This window comes from Syngnathus floridae, chromosome 8, assembly GCF_059516105.1.
Source record: "Syngnathus floridae isolate MCC-2025c chromosome 8, RoL_Sflo_1.0, whole genome shotgun sequence".
NCBI lineage: Eukaryota > Metazoa > Chordata > Actinopteri > Syngnathiformes > Syngnathidae > Syngnathus > Syngnathus floridae.
This window is the reverse complement of record NC_142420.1, coordinates 3,072,674-3,091,471: the sequence shown is the minus strand read 5'-3', so window position 1 is coordinate 3,091,471 and position 18,798 is coordinate 3,072,674. Positions and strand designations below refer to the sequence as shown.

Here is an 18,798-nt window from a genome sequence, read left to right as displayed (position 1 = left end):
CTTCCAGTGCCGTACAGTGTAGTAGTTTGACAAAAAAACTGGGACTTAGAGGACCACGTCTTTTGGTGCCACTTCAGATTTTGTTGACTGTCAAAATATTTGTTTTCAGTAGTGTAAAACACCATAGCTTGTTGAGATATGTTTTGATGGCCAGAAGCATGACACTACACACTCCTTGAAGTAGATCGAGTCATGTTATGTTGCGAAGTGAAATGTGACTTGTGTTGTTGTTGTTTTTTATTCCGAGAATGTGCTGGTGGGTGTCACACAAGCAAAAAGTCAACTCCAAACGGTAGCTTGGGAGAGTGGATACTAAAAGATGCCGAAAGGATCAGAAATGACTCACATTTAATGTCCATCTTGCTTTTTTATGCTGTGAGCTATGCTTCTAACAAGGAATTTTAAGATTTTGTGCTGTGATTTTTTGGGAATGTGTAAATGTTATGAATATATTCTTGGGTTTATTTTCCCCTTCAGTAAAATGTCAAAATGTCAAGTTCACATAATTGCACACAAATTGAATACAATACGCAGGCAGTGAGGGGAGTGCGTTCGATTTTAAAATGCTCCAGATATTATCTATAATGCACTTAATTGGTCCTTTATTTTATTCAACACTCCCTTGTCATTGTATTTGTTCATGTTTATATGTTGTGAATGTTATTGTTATCTACGTAGGTGTCGGAATGCACCAAAAATATATTAATTTTAATAATCAATTCATTTAAATAATTAAATATTATAATTTTTTTAAATTAATTTAAATATTATAAATTTTCTAATTTGTTCTTCCTTCATTCGATACATTCCGTGTGTTACTCATAAATTGCAGTTAGTTGATGTCTATTAGATGTGTGAGTGAAACTTCATAATTATCATCTGAGTCATCTGGGATAGGCTCTAGTCGACACGACATTTGCTCCTCAACCATCTGTAGCTCGCGTGACAGAGCAGAAGAGTCAAGTCAACGTAAAAAGCAGATATATCATTTAATATAAGATATAAAACCGAGAAGTCTGAGGTGGAAACAAGAGATAACTCCGCTGCTATCTCCAACGGGTGTCGTGATCAGCTCTCAGTTAAGAGGGAGGATGTCAATCATCAGCATTACATGGATCTGTTCCACACTCGCCCACACACACACACACAGCAATGGATACCTTGTCTCATCAATTCCTGCCAAAACCTCTCATGGCTCATATATATGGGCACTGTAGCCAACCTATTATTTGTCAATTTCATGCTTATTTTAAAAATCATCCATGCTTGTGCATAATGGATTCCATGGGAAACAATTTTGTCTTCATTGTTTCAAGGATGAGTTTCTATCGTGCTTGTCCTCATTAAGGTCATCGGTGAGTTAGAGGCAGCTGAGGCAAGGTCAAGAGGCAAGGTCCACCCCGATCTGATTGTCACGGATGAGATACTATTACTAACAACAGCAGTTAATTTGACTCGTTTTATTTTTTTAAAGGCCCAAGCAACACGCAGAACCTCCATCTCAGGTCAAGCTCTTAACAAACGTCATCCCCCTAAATATAAAGCTTGAGTGCTTTAAATATCTCACTCTTAACACAGGCCGCTGGTTTAACAGTAATCACATAACAATGGCACTGCCACAGGAGATAAGAGGGATTTAAAAGACTCCGCCTCCTTCAACCCTGTAACTTGATAGCGTGCAAATTATTCACCTCATTGTTCCACTCTCACCATCTGCTCACTTTCAACTGCCTGTGCATCACAGCGTTTCAAGCCTGGAGGCTAATGACCGAGTCATGTGAGCCATATGTAAAACGGCCTTCAAATCTACGCCCGGCTAATATTTGTCTGTCCTTCTCCAAAGCCTTGCAAGCGCCGCTGCGTTTCAACCCCGCCAATTTAAACCACAGCTGTAGTTACACAATGTTTATGTAAGGCGGGGAGATAGAAGTGGCACTTTAAATAACTTGGCTGCGAGTAGTGGATAGGCATCGCTGTGAGTTGGGGATAGATTTAACGGAGGCAAAGGATATGATGTAATAAAACGGCTGTGTTTGCTTTTGTCCTGTTCATGGCTGCAAAGGTGGCTCATATGCATCAGGGATTGTATGTATATATATTTTTTTTTAAATCAGTAAACACCTTAATTACCATACTGCCCAGAAGGACGAGTGCTATTTTTCCACCACAAGGTCACCTTGTAAAAAATTATAGTAATTGAAATCTTTTGCTTGTCTGTTTTCAGCTATATAGTCTATATCTTATTTATTTTTCCTTCCAGAATATTATTAAATAAACTGGTTTTCATTTCCAAAAAATGGTTGGTTGGTTGGTTGGTTGGTTGGTTGGTTGGTTGGTTGGTTGGTTGGTTGGTTGGTTGGTTGGTTGGTTGGTTGGTTGGTTGGTTGGTTGGTTGGTTGGTTGGTTGGTGATCCTCTGAGTCATCTGTTTAGTTGCTCAGAGGGCTAATTATTCAGACAGATGTGTCAAGTCGGTTGGTTCGTGAGTTATCTGGTCAATCGGTCTTCATCGGTCAATCAGCTAATTGGTCAGTCCATTGGCTATTTCTTTGTACAGTCACTTTGTTAGATGTTGGTTGGTTAGTCAGTTAGTTGGACAATCGGACCGTAAGGTAGTTGCTTAGTTTCCTTTAGTTTTAAGTTGTTCAGTTAGTTAACAAGATTACTCACAACACAAAGAAAGAACACTCCTGATGAAAGAATACATAATGGAAAAACTTGAACAATTTAATGAAATAATAAGTGTATATCGAGGGTCTGAGGTCAAAGAGCAAACAAAATAAAGTGGATGATACCGCACATACTGAATATCAATAATATATTGATGTTTAGCAAAGAGTTGCCGGTCGCTCCCCGAAGCAGAATGCGGCACAACAATAAAAAAAAAAAAAAGAAGAAAAACTCCCAATTTGCCGCTGCAATAAAAGAACACATCTGTAAAACTGCTTATAGACCTCACGCGTCTATCAGGTGAATGAGAAACACCGTGGAACGGATGCACTCAAATGTGTAATAGCCCAAAATCTTTTTTATTTTACTATGTGTTCTTCCTCATCATCGTTCATCTTATCTATGAAGTTCGATGCTGTGGTTGCCACAAGAGAAAGCTTTATGTGCGTCCCACCAGGAGCAGCATGAGGCCCCTCAACCATTTCCTGACTTTCCCAGGGGGGCTCGGTGGAGACTTCCTCGGTGGGTCACGGTTTCCAGCAGCACGACACGTCTAATTTGCAAGTGATATGTGGGATTAACCAACAGCTGATAAACAGACAAGGGAAATGCTGCAGCTGTGACACATTCAGCTGCACAGTGTGCCGCTTATTTGCATGTTTGCCGCACAAATGAAGTGTTTGCAGAGTGAGGAGATGTGCCCCGTTGAAGTCTATACGTTTGTGTTTTGTAAGTACATCGTGTTGTAGAGTCCGACTGTGCTCAAACAGCGAGCTACGAGAGGCTGTTGAACTTTAGAAATGTCAACCCCCTCAGCATCTTCCATGCGTACAGGTGCTCGAACCTTTAAGTTCGATTTCCATTAAGAAAAAAAAAAAAACACTTCTGGGGGACCACCTTGCAACTGTATTGCCCCTGGCTAGATTTTCAATCACTGATCTTCTTTCCTGTTCGTTGTTATAGCACCATGATGGCACGCAATAATGACTGGCTGGTCTTGTGTCAACACCTTAACTGTTTTGAAATTTGGAAATGTCTTCAGGTATGAATGAAGTCAAACCTTCCTGTGTTATCTGACAGAAACAACACTGGCCAGTTTCTCAGACACTTTGGCAATACTGTCCCATGTCTTGTACGTCAGTTATAAAAATGAAATATCATTTTGGACATGAGTATTTTCTATTCTGGTATACTCTTAGTTGCCATTCAATCTTCCAGTCCACCATTTCATCGGCCAGCATTTCAGGGATTGTTGATGCAAATAAAATGTTGCCTCCTTACAGAGTCCCCTTAATATTGATAAATCAGAACCATTTTTTCACCTTTGCCTTCCATGCAGAACATGATTCAATTGATCAAATAATTTGCAAGGATAACGATCCTGATCATTTGGCTGTTGAGATTCTGCACTTCTTTTCTGACTCACGTTTCTGTTTCAGCTTCGCTTTCCTACACAACTCGACTGGAATGTCATTGGTTGTCTTTATAGTTACAATCAGAGGCTGGTCTGTTTAATTTCATTTGGCTGTTGATTAAGAAAAAATGTACACTCATTAGTATTAATACATTAAGTTGTTTGGGGGAAAAAATGCATCATTTTAAAAGGCATTATATTGAAAACTACTAAGTCTACCACATTTAAACATCAACAGTTAAACATCACAAGTGTATCAATTCAACTAAAACATCAATTATAAAATATTGATCTATTGTCATGTAATCTGTGTTATTCTGGCATTACTGTCTTGAGTCAATTTAATGTCATAAGTCAAGACCGTTGCTCACCACTCCCCAAAGTTTCTTACAAATCAATTTTTCAAATTTTATGAATCCCTGACAAATAAATAATCATGAAAACATAACCTTTCTGGCAGAGGTAATGAACACTTATTTAAAAATGTCAATTAAGAGTTATTATCTTTGTAGAGGCAGAATTTGTGATTGGATTTGATGAGCTTGTGCAAGAGTAGCTACGGTGAAACAGCGCCTCCTACCTTACACTTTACTTCCTTATTCATCTCAGTTCCCATGCCTGGGAGCCAGCCACTGCAATGTCTCTCCTCCTCCACCTCCACCCTATCATGAATTATGAGCCTGCCACGTTCGTGCGTTGTTTACATGTGCGCTCCCTACTTGCAATGCATCTTGTAAAAAGAAGAAAACACCGACTTCACTGTTAATCAGCTTCTCAAGCGCACGCATCTCTCCACCACGATTATCTTCATATGAAAAACACTTCATTATCTTAATGTTATTGAATCTCTTTTTAAATCAATCCCATTGTTTTCATTTTACGCTCATCCATGGAGCAAAAAAGAAATTGTCACTACCACATGCACACTGGCCGCAGACGTTGGACTTCTGACCGTCCCTCATAAACAGAAGCAGCAACTCTAAAAATGTTATCGTCAGCCTCCCCTCACTTCCGATTGCCTCATTCCCTCCCTCTCTTCCGATGCACGGGTCTCCGAGGGGGGCTTTGGGAAGCTGTTGAGTGCCCTCATGTGTTCATTACAGTTTGCACGCCATCATTTAAGGGCCCTTCTGTGTGCACTGTTCTCACTCAAGAATCTCTCACTTGGGCCTCGCCTTTCATAGTGTCATACTCGTAATGTCATGAAGCTTTTGGTGTATTCAAGTTAAGCTGCGGTACACACAAAAAACGGCAAAAGTACTCGGACATCTTCATACGACCTTTATCAATACTATTAAATGCTTTGGTTAATTAAAGCAAAGGGTGGTAAATGAAAGAATAGCTCAAATCACTTTATTCCAGTACAGTACATTGTTTAAATACAGTTCTGTTGTATACAATTTTTAAGTACAATACATTGACATTTAATTTTTTAGAACTGTTTCTAAACATTTATTATGTAGGTAGCATTTTTGTAAACTTTTATGTGCATTTCAAATGAATTGAAACATCCATCCAACCATCCATCCATTTTCTGTACCGCTTTGACCCCACGGGGGTCGCGGGCGTGCTGGAGCCTATCCCAGCAGTAGGCGGGGGACACCCTGAACCAGTTGCCAGCCAATCACAGGGCACACAGAGACAAACAACCTTCCTCACTTACACCTACGGGAAATTTGGAGTGCTCAATCGGCCTACCGACCAAGTTTTTGGGATGTGGGAGGAAACCGGAGTGCCCGGAGAAAACCCACGCAGGCACGGGGAGAACATGCAAACTCCACACAGGGAGGGCTAGAGGTGGAATCGAACCCGCACCCTCCTAACTGTGAGGCGGACGTGCTAACCAGTGCCTCATTATTGATCTACTACTACGACTATACGACTTACTATATTTCTTTTAATCAATGTGGTGGTAGTACTTTTTGGGATCATTTGTTGTGTCGCAATGCCTTTATCTACTCATCGAGGATGTGATGTTTTGTTAATAAATTGGATCCTTAATTGTTTTGTCTATTTGTTCTTCATAGGAGGCGCACTGAACCTGACATGCCGGGCGTTTTTCGGCTACAGCGGTGACGTCATTCCGCTCATCTACTGGATGAAGGGAGATAAGTTCATTGAAGACTTGGATGAAGAGCGAGTCCAGGAGACTGAAATCAAGTAAGTAACACAACTGGACTATTAATGTGACCTCTCAAGTTCCATTTGGGCCAAATGAAACGGTAATGACATTCGCAAAGTCATGCGTAGTTAGCAAACTAATGTGTCCATTTACCTGACAATGAAGTGCAAGCCGGAACGTTACGTGACATTAAGTTAAATTAGCAAACTAGAACATCTATTTGCTCAACAATTAATTCAGAGTGGTAGCATTAACCAACATTGAGTTAAATTAGTAAACATGTTTGTTTTCTTAGCAAATTGGAGAAATAACATTAACTAGGATTATCTCAAGTGAATTAGGTTGCTGTGAGAAGTTCCAGCGTTAATGGCATTATCATAAATTACGCAAGTTAGTATTTAACCACCATGAAGTTAAAATAACTAAGTTGGACGACCTTGTTAACTGACCTTGCATTCAATTAGAGAATTTTACCTGACAATTACAGTATTAGCAAGCAAATTAAAAATACACAGCTGCCTTGAGATAAGAGTGGCCCAGAACACAACTTTTAAACACACAACTAATTAGGAAAAGAAGCATTAGCCGCCATTAAGTTAAAATAGTAAACATTTTACATGAGTACTGTTGACGAACATCAAGTTGAATTACGAAAGTAACAAATTCATTTAAAAAAAACATGCACAAGCCATTCATCAATATCAGCAGTTTTGACATTTATACATTAATGACATTCATATATCAGGCGAGTGTACACGACACCATCAGCGACCCTTACAAGTTAGTATTTCCCCAATGATTAATATGGAAATGATCTACTGGCATGAAGTTAAATTAGCAAACAAGTCAGAATCGCCTAATTGTCATTATAATTTACATTATGACGAAATTTGTTTGCAACTTCAAGAGGTGCGGAAAAATGACAAATTGTAAAATGTCTCTTCATCAGTCAATAAAGTAGGAGAAGTTGATCGTTCATCAATTATGCATGTATAATTAATCGATGTAAGGCTAATATAGCAGCTTTAGTGTTTATGCCTCTAAATGTACAAAAAATGTGTTGTATGTAAGATTAATTCTAATTCCATTTTCTAAGCATTGCTGGTCATGAACATGCAAGTCCCAAAGCGAAGTGTCCTAATAGCCCGTCGTACTGCCACCAAGAGGAATGGCATGCATTCAGTGTAAAATTAATTTGCATGTTTCAGCCTATTGACTCCAAATTACTAAAACCCACAATTTTCCAGTGATGCATTTGCCTCATTCCGAGCAGCTGCTGGTTGGCATTTATTTTGCTGTAATGTCGCCTCAACTTGTTATTCATGAGTTAAAATGAAGAAAATACCGTGCCTCAGTAGAACAGCAGATTAGCATACTTATGTCAGTGTTGCTGCACCGTTTCATTGATTATGTGTCGCAACTTTAACTGCAATCACCAGCAAGTGTTGTCACAAGTCCAATAGCGTGAAAGTAACTAACTGAATGCGTATAAATGTGACAAAAATGCTATTTCAACATTGTTTCAAAATTGATTAGCCCAACTCAACCATAGTGAATGACCAACTTTATTTCAATGTCATATAATTTGGAAAATGACAACAAAAAATCTGGAAAAAAATCTTTACAAAATAAGAAGCATGGCAAATCTTATTATTTCTATCTATGATTTCTTTTTCCATTATTTCTATTATTTGATCTTATTATTTATCGGGTTAGCATTCACTTGTTTTTGTTTTGCTTTTTTCAAGTAGTAATATGTATAAAGTACATAAACTCACGTTCAAAGTGTGTCACGATAAAGTGAAAAGTATTTCAGTGCTAAGCTAGCTGGAGATCGAAGTTGGATTGTTTTGACATTTTGCCTTTATGTTTTGAACTTGTTTTTATAAAATATTAACCTTTGATTTGGAATGATTACTTTTGTGAATACTGGAAAATCTCCCAGATCAAATCTATGAATTGGATGGTATTTGGTCATTGTGTCACTTCTGGGTTAATATTATATTCAACATGCATTTTATTTTTTAAAAAAAGTCCAATGTAGGTATTGTTTTCGAGCGTCCTAAATTTAAAAGTAGTTTGGTTTAACCCAAAAACGAACAAAACGAGGGTTAAAAAGAATAAGCAGTCCTTAACGTTTTGAACATTTTTTTATTTACATTTTTTTATTTTTCATTTTTGTTGCACGTAGAGATATTCAAGGTTTTAGGATGGCTCCTTTCACCTTAAAAATGATTATTTCTCTTTCAGTAATGTGTACCATCTTTTCTCATTCTTTGTTCTGCTTTCAATCCTTTCCTCGTTCCTTTACCTCTTTGGAGAGCGCACCAAGTGTTGCTTAAATGCGCCGTTAAAAAGAACATTCAAAGCGCGGCCCAAAAAAAAAGGCTCACTTTCGAATCTACCTCTCGTAGACGTCCGAAATGAGCTCGATTCCAATGCGTCTTCCTCACGCATGATAGAACACATTTTAAAACAAGTCCATTCGGCGTTCGGCGTGCATGTTTGCCATTAGGACAGTTTGAAGCGGCTGCAGCTCTAGGGGAGACAGCCCCTGTCAGATGGTTAACAACCACCATTTTTCACACCGCCGCCACTTGTGCTATCTCTCCATGTGCACCCACCTCCAACAGATGGGCGAGAGAGGCTGAGAGATTGAACGGGAGGGCGAGGGTATCCGAGACGCAGCTGGGATGTTTGTGCGGCAATATGAATATGCAAGGGAAATAAATCTCCTTTTAAGCAACCCACTCAAGGATTCCCCCAAACGCACTGTAATATTCCTCGCGGTGGATCAATAAAGTCTTTGATCAATCGCCTTGTGTTACTAATGCCGCTACCCGAGGCTTTTTCCAATCCGACCAAGGCCTCGAGTTTACTCCCATAAAATCATCCAGCGATATGGAGGGTGCACTTAAGAGGAGGAATGGGAGCTTCTCCACGTGAACAAATCTGCACTCATCCAACAGCAAAGTTAACGCCGGCACCCACGCACACTTCGGCCTTCATTACAAATGCATCGAACAGGCGCTTTTAGAGCAACAGCTCACTTCTGCCATTTATATACACCCGACTCTCTAACTTATTGATCCAGGCCAGCTCATTTCGACGGCAAGCACATAAATTTTCATTTGCGCAACCTCACCGTCGCTGTCATAACACGGATGAATGGACATTAGCATATCTTGCAGGGGATTAATAAATTAGCAAAACAAAATCCTGCGTGGCATTTTTAGAGAAGGCGATCAATATACCGCTGACCCAATTCGGATGATGTTTTGCAGGCTTATTTCGTGGGTGCGGTAAGAAATGGAGTCTGAAATTAATCACTTAAGCAGCAAACACAGACTTCACTAATGAGGAAGTAACAGAACGCTAATGTGCCCGCAGCAGACACTGAATCAATGCACTCATTTGTACCTCTCCATGAACTGCACTTCACATATTTTTTCCAAATATTTTATGTGCACTTGGAAGTCTGATGCAACTTTAGACCAGTTTTAGTAAATCTGTAGTATACCTGCATAATATAAGGAGGTTCATTCATTCAATATTATCATGGGTACAGTATGCGGAAATTAATCACAGAATTATTATTATTAAATTATTATTTTTCAAACATTCTTTTACGTAGCAAACAATCGTAACTGTATTGAGTAGTATGCGTAAATGTCACCTCGTATGCATTCTCCCAAGTTTTTCTTGGCTACAGTCTAGCGGCCCTTAAAAGTGAAACATTATCTTGCAGCGGTGGATAAATATCCTTGGACCCCAAGTATTTTCCAATATTTCTGGGAATTTTTTTTCCACATTATGAATTTTCATCTGCATTTTTAAAAAAAAAAAATCTGAGTTCATTTTGATTCGAGATATCCTTGCCCGCCTCCCCATGTCCCCCCCAATAAATAATTCCTAGCTCCGTCAGTGGAGCACAGTACAGTGATTAAATTACTTTTAACGGTAGATTGTAAAAGCAAAGTAGCCTGTTAGATTAACAGCACACGCATAACTTGCAACTTCTGGATGCACTGCACTACACAAGTTAATTTCAATTTAAAGTGTGACATATTTTTCCAAAATGGATCACTCTCCGATTCGTCATGAAAACCAATTAGGGAATTCACAAAGTCGTGTCAGGTTACGCTTGGTGACCCAGCGAAAATATGGCCCAAACCATATCTGTATTTGACTGTTCACTTTTATCTCTCCATTACGTTCTCCGCTTTACCTTCTCTCCACCATTAAAGATGCAGGTTGCCATCTTATGATAGTGAGCCAATGAGCTGTGCCTGCTGGTGAACTAGGAGTCTTCAAAGTATCCCCGAATCCCTTGAGGAGAAGCTGGGGACATGAATTATTCTTCCTTTTCTACAACAAACCGGACGTACAAATATCACGAGTCCGTGACACACTTTCAATTACTGGTGCCAAACCGGCACAGCTCTCCGTCCTTATGCGCATTTTATCGGCGTGAAGGCTACAGAACGAGTTGAGGGCTGCTGGAGTCATTATCCCCCACCTACACATTCACATACTTGCATGCACGCACATACACAACCTTCTTCTCAGCCTCTTTAACACATCCAGCCAATGACGCATGGCCGCCTCACTCAGCTCGGCAACACGACGGATAGTTTTCTCCTTTTGTGCACAGAGTGCTTTTAAAGATAGCTAAGGCTAATTGTTTGTGCTGGTAGGGAGGAGATCATGATATCCCCATTCTCCCCTCCATCAGGCTCAACCAGCCCGGCCGGAGACGCTCATTTACTTTATGGAATATTACATCCCCTCCGCTCGTCGTTACCATGGCAGCCGCTATAAAAAGATTTTCTTCTCATCGCCATTATTTGATTCCCTCCCTCCTTCGTGGTCTTGAGGAAGAACCTTTATTGATTTTCATATCTCATATGTTTTGAGTGCAGGCAAAGAAATTAACATAAAGTGACGTGACAGGGGCAAGGTAGGTTCTTTTCAGATGTTCCCAGGAAAGCCCTCCTCAAATGGAAAGGCAATCAAGGGAATGTACTGGATCTGTTACAAAATGGCCAACCCCTGGATTACTTCAAAAAAAAAAAAAGTCAAACTTTATTACCATAATATTGTGTCCTGTGTCGCAATCATTGTTCTCACTATTAAAACATTCCGTTTTTTGTCTGATAGGATCGTCAAGGAGCACCTCGGAGAGCAGGAAGTCGCCATTTCCCTTACCATCGACTCGCTGGAAGAGGAGGATCTGGGAAATTATTCCTGTTATGTGGAGAATGGCAACGGCCGTCGCCAGGCTACCATCCAGCTCTTCAGGAAGGGTGAGAAGGCAACATTGATAATGAGCGTTCACCCACTGACATGCACTTTTAAGTCTCATTAGAGACTTTGTGTCAAGCTTGAGAAATGCTTTTATTGCTCTTTGTCTGGGAGGGCTGCAATAGCCACTTCCAAATCTACATTAAGCCATCTAATGAATTATTTTAAAGTCAGACAGCACTAATAAATCTAATGGAAACACGCACTGCTTCTTATCTATTTATAGCGAGAGGCCGCTAAAACTTTTCTTTCCATTATAGTCACATTTACATACTTTTGTAATTTTTTTTTCTCGTTTTATGGTTTATTTTCACTTTTATAGTACAGCTCACTTTACAACTTGTAAATTACATATTTCCAAAATGACTTTATTTTAATTCCCAACAATTTCTCCAACTATTGTCATTTTAGGATTTTATTGGTCCATCACTAATCTACAGCCACAATAATAAACATTGTCAGCACTGGCAGCATCAATTGAGCATCTTTCATAAGGTGGAATTTTTCATCTAGCTTTTGATGTAAAATCACTCGATTGTGCAGCTTTTCCATTTGGTGCACCAAAAAACAAGTTTTTATAGTTAGGCTTTCTTGTCTCCCTGCTGTTATCAAAGTCTCCGTGGGAGGTTTTGGAACACAGCAACTCTGTTTGAGTTGGTCACTGCACATCAACAGCTCACAAATGTGCATGTGCGGCAACTGCAGTCAAGAGAAGATGTCCTTAAAATGATTGGAAGAAAGTGCAATACTTGCTCTCATTCTCTCACTTGACATTCTGATGTTTATTTCATGCTCTCCCAACTCTCCGTAGATGCAAACTTCCCAGCTGTCTCATACACATTTCTTCCTACTCAGATCAATGTCTTGCATATCTTCGAAAGCTAGTTTGAGTGTTGATGTAATGGAACTGCCAAGGTCCAACAGTGTCTATTCAATGACTAAAAAAATGGAAATAATCTGTTCTTTATTGACTCTGAATAAATCAATTAATTATCCTTAAGTAGTTTTTTTTATAAGAATAACAGGAATGTTTCCATGCAAGTGTCTGACTGTTAGTTTGAATTGTCAGTTTAGAGAATAGTAAATTGAAATATAATTTTGTTTTTTTAGTTAAAAAAAAGAGGTGTTACACTGTATTATAAGAATAAAATCCTAATATTACAAGAAAATTGACATTTTGCAAAAAAATAATTAATAAATAATACATTTAGGTCGATCAAGATACTGTCAGAATGTGCAAATGTAATAATTTGATTGGGAATAAAGTAAATTAATTAATTAAAACGATATTCATCAACAGTTAAGATGAAAGAATCAATCTTACTCACGTTCTACTTTGAGTTATGCGCCAGTTTCAAGACAAATTGTGCAACTTCAAGGTCGTGTCACTTCAGAATCATTTGATTGACCCAGCACGGCGTCTAAAATACACTAGTTGTACTTTTATAGTGGACCTTAATATTTGCTAATACAAAGTGAGCATACAGCTCCGATGGCAACCGTTTGGGGCCTTGCTGACAGAGATTTAAGGTGCATGCAGTTCTTTAGCGGAGGGAAGCAGGTAAATGCTGCTTTAATTCACAACATAAGTCATCCCTCCCCATACGAACCCACTGGGGAGATTGGGAGGAGATAATAGAGAAGAGAAATGAGCAGAGAAATGCAGCAAAGGGGTGGAGGAGTGCGCCGTTGAGGGGGGGGTGGGGGTTCATTATAAGCGGCAAAGACAGAAGGGACGATGAGTAAAGCGAGCCGTGCCGTTTTTAAAACTGCCCAACGTTTTCATGAGTCTCGGTATGGAAGGCTTCCAAAGTGCGGCGCCAACCAAATAAATTCACTTTCTGCTCATCTCCTTCTATTTGTCTTCCTCCCCCGTGCACCGTCATCCCTCCCAAACCTATGAGCCTCTTGTGTCTGCCGCCCCCCCCCGATGATGGATGCTGCCTCGCTGAGAGCTTAGCTCCCCCCGATACTGATGATGGTTCAGTCCAGGGAGTCCATATGTAACCAAATGGATGACTGTCAGCTTAAAGTTGCATATTTGTAAGCCGAGCTCCCTTCCATTGAGGCCCAAATCTAAAGAGAGACAACCAGAAGCAGAAACTTTTTCTTTACAATTGTCAAAGTCTGCTTTATTGTCAATTTCTTCACGTCAAGACACACAAAAAGATCGAAATTACCTTTCCCACTATCCCACGGTGACATAGTGCACAATATACATACAAGTAAACAGCACAAAAAATAAAAACAAGAAGGCACAAACAATGAATAAATAAGAGCGATGAATAAATAATAAATAAACAAATAACATAAGAGGAGCAAATTGTAAGTCATGACCACATTATTCAACAATCAACATTTTATTCTGTTGTTAAAGAGGAAGTCAACCTAAATGTTATCTGTCCAATAATCTTTTTTTTATGTGCCCCCGCTAGTCTAAACACAGCATTCTGATTCATATTCAAATGGTTGAATGACAGCAGAGGTTAAATCAATTATTAATCAAAGATTAATACCTACCTATTTCTCCTAGTGTGAGAAAGAAAGGTGTTGATTAGTTCACGCTGCAGCACGTCGATATTATTAGAGTAGGGACTATTTTTTTTCAGCTGAATATTACTTTATTTTGCACCGAAGGAGGATAGACCTATCCAAGCTATTTATTTGCATCTGTATGTCTATTCTCGGAATCTCAGCGACATTTGACATCATTTGGAAGGGGTAAATGATTCCCAAAATTAGCTGGAAAATAATTCAATTCTAAATGGTTTTTTTTTTAAATGCTACAATTATTTTTCATTTCCAATTACGTGGACCACCTGCCATACCAATACGGATTACTAGAGAGCCGAGGACCCCCGTTTGAAAACCCCTGACCTAGCCAAAAGCGAATGCCAGTAAAGAGAATATATCCATTTTCATTTCTAGCGGCAGTAATTCGTACATTTGATGCATGGACACATCACAAAACAAAAGTCCGACACAAGCTTCGTTAATCTCAGTCCAAAATTACAGTGTGTCGTAACTGTCATTTTAAAATTGGCCCCTTCCCTTTTGGAATCTACCTCGACTGACATTTCTGGGGGCTTTGTGTGTATGTCTCGTCCTCAGCAGAGCTCATGTACACAGTGGAGCTAGCCGGCGGGCTCGGGGCCATCCTGCTACTGCTCATCTTTCTCATCTCGCTCTACAAATGCTACAGGATTGAGCTCATGCTCTTCTATAGGAGACACTTTGGCAGCGAGGACCTGGATGGAGGTAAACATCTTCATCCCTTTTGGATCCTGAGCTTGAATACTGTAACAGAAGCACTCACCCACATTTAAAAAAGTGAACTCTATTATTTGCATTAAGATTTCATCCCCAACTAGCGTTTTTCTTCTGGTTCTTATTTTGTTAAAAGAATGTTCACAGTTGCCGCAAGGAGCATCATATTTTTTTTTTTCTTCTGCAGAATACTCTCACTTTCCGAATGGTCTTTTATTTGAAAATGTCCTTTTTACGTGTTCTGTCAAACTCATAAATAATGGATGTGACATTGTTTTGCCGTTCTAAAAACTTTCACATGATTAAGTCATACCATCGGGGCCGCGCCGGTACAAGCTGTTTTGATTCCCGCAACTTTGCTAGGTGCTTAATTTGCAAGGTTGGTTGCTAATTTGAGATGTGGTGTTTGATGTTGCCGTCCTACTGAGCACAGGCAGCCCGGCGTGGCCTTCCTTCGCAAATGTTTCAAAGCTGCATGTGCTTCTCAAAGAGTTTGTGAAAAAAGACCCTCTTCCCTTTTTGGTTGGCCCATATTCCAGCTTCCGCAGAGAATAATGACTAGGACTAACTGAACATGTCACAACTAGTACTTTGTTCCGGTCGTCTATTTCCTGCCTGTTCACCGCCTTATGGGAAATCATCTCGAGCTGCTTCAGCATCTCCTCCGCCAATTTATTCCTAAGCACCACATGAACGCGGGCATTGTGAAGTTGTTGCTTCTCCAAGTTTACATGAAGGGGTTAATTGAGGCGCTCTTCCGTCGCCATGGCAACTGCTGTCATATCCAGACCAGTGACGTGCTGAGAAGTTCATTGCTGGTGAATCACCAGACACATTTATGAGCCGAACAATCCAGGGTTACTATATTTATAAAATGTCTAATTGAAGTAGAAAGTCTACTTTGTGGGGAAACAATTACAGACATTTGAAAGTCGGCTGCAGAAGTGAGTAACACGAGGCACTTCCCAATACAAGCTTCTTCAACCAGTTAGTGAGGGATTGCGCAATCTAAGGTGAGGTGAGCCTGCTCGCTACCGCACTGCGCATCCTGTCCAGGAACAAGAAATATGCAAATTCAGCAGTTATGACCATGAGATCGTGGACATTATTGGATTTAAAAAAAAAAAAAAAATGAAGCACAGACCAGAAAACCAAAATTGTAATTTTATTGAATCATATAGGGTTTTCTTTTTTTACATTCCATAATTTAACAAAGGGCCTTGCCTGACCACACATCCCTGATTTATAAAACTGTCTCTTTTCTTTGTGTTTTGGCACAGAAAACAGATCTGGTCAAGGTAAAACTGAGTGTTGATTAATCACATCTTGACTGGGTAGCAAAGTAATTGTTGTGGGAGCGCCAGCCGTAGTTTAAGAAAAATACAGTTTAAGAAAAATACAGAAAAACTTTCTGATTGATGAAGTAGCCTTGACATTTTTCCCTTTTTTTTTTTTGTATGAAAGAATTATGACCCCTGGGTGGATATAGATTGTGTTTCTGCACAAAGCTGCCCATAGCATAACATTGACCTCGTCTTAACATCGACTAGGGGCGGTGCGGTTCGAGAAATCACCTTGAAAGCATCTCGACCTTGAAACCCAGCCTCACTTCTTCTTGCAGAAAACAAGGACTACGACGCCTACCTGTCCTACACCAAAGTGGACCCCGACCAGTGGAGTCAGGAGACCCGGGAGGAAGAACGCTTTGCCCTGGAAATCCTCCCTGACGTCCTGGAGAAGCATTACGGCTACAAACTTTTCATCCCCGACCGAGACCTCATCCCAACTGGAAGTAAGCCCTGAGTTGCAACACCTTTTTTCCATGTTGTCTTTTTGTGTCTTTTGTGTTGTTGTCTCGTGTTTTGTGGACATGAGTTCTTCAAGGCTTCTCCTGGAATGTTTATTGTGTAATATAGTGCACATGGAGGGAGGGGGGGGGGTTGATGTAATGAACACATTTCTCATCTTGCGTGCTTCACCGCATGCATTTTTAAACCACTGAAAATTCTGTCTGAACAAATTCTCATGCATGCTAACTGTGCTTGGAAGGCTGTCTGAGGCGCTAGTACATAGCGTGCTCTAGTTACCAGCGACGCAACGTGTTTGTACTGTCAGCTTCATGCGGAACAGATGAAACGCAAACACGTCCTGGTCCAACCATACAGAATTAAACATCAGCGGGGAATGTGTTGAAGTCTTGGAGCCGTTGCTGATAGCGTTGCCTCTTAACTTTTAATCAAAGCAATATTGCCGCCGGGGTAAGCGCCTGACACAATCATGGAGGATGAATGACCGATTGAGATTGAAATGTGAAATGAGAGATCAATGAGAGCAGATGAGGCCGCTTTTGCTGTTGTCTTGAGCGTGTCTTGTGTTGTGTGTTCTTGACCTGAATGTCAACATGTTTATGTTTAGGTCTCACCACTGAGCATTACCAGGATGACACGCGACTCTTTGGAGGTACTTTGCCCTGATTTTTTTTTTTTTTTTTATATATTCTATTAATCATCAAGTTCAGATCCTCACGGGACAATACCAATGGATGCATTGCGAAAATTCAATTTAGACGCGTATCGATTTTGCATCTTAAGCCATAAACTGGAAGAGATGCCCACACCTGGTGAGAAAATAATCGGCGTGCTTATCGTATGTGGTGTACTCGAGATAACATGTAGTACATCACTCAATGGTGACCCCCCGACCCCTGAAAAAAAAAAAAAAGTTTAGTGCTGTAACAATAATATCCTGTGATAGGCAGTAAAGACTGCCAGAAAATAAAATAAAATCATTTAGGCTTACTCAATGGAAAAAAAAAATGTTAGTTGAATTGAAAACATCAAGGTAACATTTTGAGTTAGGCTATTCAACTAAAAAGTTTTGCTTTTGGAAAAATTGTCTGACCTGCATTTCAGACTTCTTGCTTGGTTGCACTAGCTAACATTGTTGCCATGACAATTTCCAACAGAAACGAGTCAAGTTGTGTACTGGTGTGTGTAAACCAGGCTTTAACTTGTAGCCATTAGAAATAATCATAATCATAACTGTGCTGCTAATGTTTTAACTAACCTGTGACCTGTCACATGATTCTGGAGAATTTGGGGGAAATTAAATTTCAGACATTCCACAATACATGAAGTTGTCAATTTATGGTCTAAATAACATCTGATCCTCTTCATAAAAGTTTTTATCAGCTGCATTTATATAATTACAATATTTTGCCAGCCACTAAGCTACAGTACCCTTTTCCACTAAGAGAAAATCATGCTTCTATGCCAAAGCCTTTAAGACAATTGCTCTGATTTATGGATCCAAACTTGGAACTGATTGGTCGAAACAGAGAAGGCAGTAAAATTGAAGACTATACAATAAAAGCTTCCAGTTCCAGGCAAGCTCCAGGCATCTTGGGTGGGTTATCTGTAGGAAATTGGTCCCTCAGCTTCAGTCAACTTACATTAGGTATTGTTTCATTGGTACAGAACAACACAGTGTTTCTTTTTTTAGACACTTCCATTCCAACAAGCAGAATTTGCACTTAAGTTGAAATGCAAGATGTCATATATAATGTCAAATTTGATCCCAAAACACTTGAAAGGGGAGTTCAAGGCAAAACATAAATCTTTGTAGATATTTTATGTGCCCCCAATAGTCTAAAAACAGCTTTTGAGTTCAAATTGTGTTGGTGGAATAAAAAATGAATCCAGCAATTTTCATCAATCCCTGAGGGTTTGAACGGCAAAAGTTTCAGCTCACCTGTTTTCCGAGGTTAATCTCGTGAAGTTGCAATGCGAGGCCGAGGGCAGCTTGAGGTCAATTTCAGTCAAGAGCAGAGGCTGGTAATAAGGCCAACATGGGAGCCTCCTAAAATTGATGGAAATCACAGAGATAGAAACAGAAATATGAATTCGAGGAGGATTATTATTTGTTATAAGGCTGCAAATCGGTGAGTCGCCTTCAAGCCGCACCATCCCGCATTGGTGAAGACAGCGTTGATGTCTCGTGTGTCTCGGTTATCGTCTTGTGTC

The 18,798-nt window shown here is 39.8% G+C and overlaps 1 protein-coding gene across 5 annotated transcripts in view; it reads left to right on the top strand.

Annotated features, from left to right (window-relative positions):
* The window catches only part of il1rapl1a (interleukin 1 receptor accessory protein-like 1a), a 184,459-nt gene that overhangs the window by 163,660 nt on the left and 2,001 nt on the right, over positions 1–18,798 (top strand). For 2 of the 5 annotated variants that reach the window (XM_088382171.1, XM_088382175.1), the window contains 5 exons: positions 6,111–6,243; positions 11,366–11,511; positions 14,621–14,767; positions 16,398–16,568; positions 17,192–17,236. In XM_088382171.1, coding sequence (XP_088238297.1) covers positions 6,111–6,243; positions 11,366–11,511; positions 14,621–14,767; positions 16,398–16,568; positions 17,192–17,236 — 642 coding nt within the window. The remainder of the gene's footprint in view (positions 1–6,110; positions 6,244–11,365; positions 11,512–14,620; positions 14,768–16,397; positions 16,569–17,191; positions 17,237–18,798) is intronic. The other 3 variants (XM_088382172.1, XM_088382174.1, XM_088382173.1) reach the window with 3 other exon arrangements.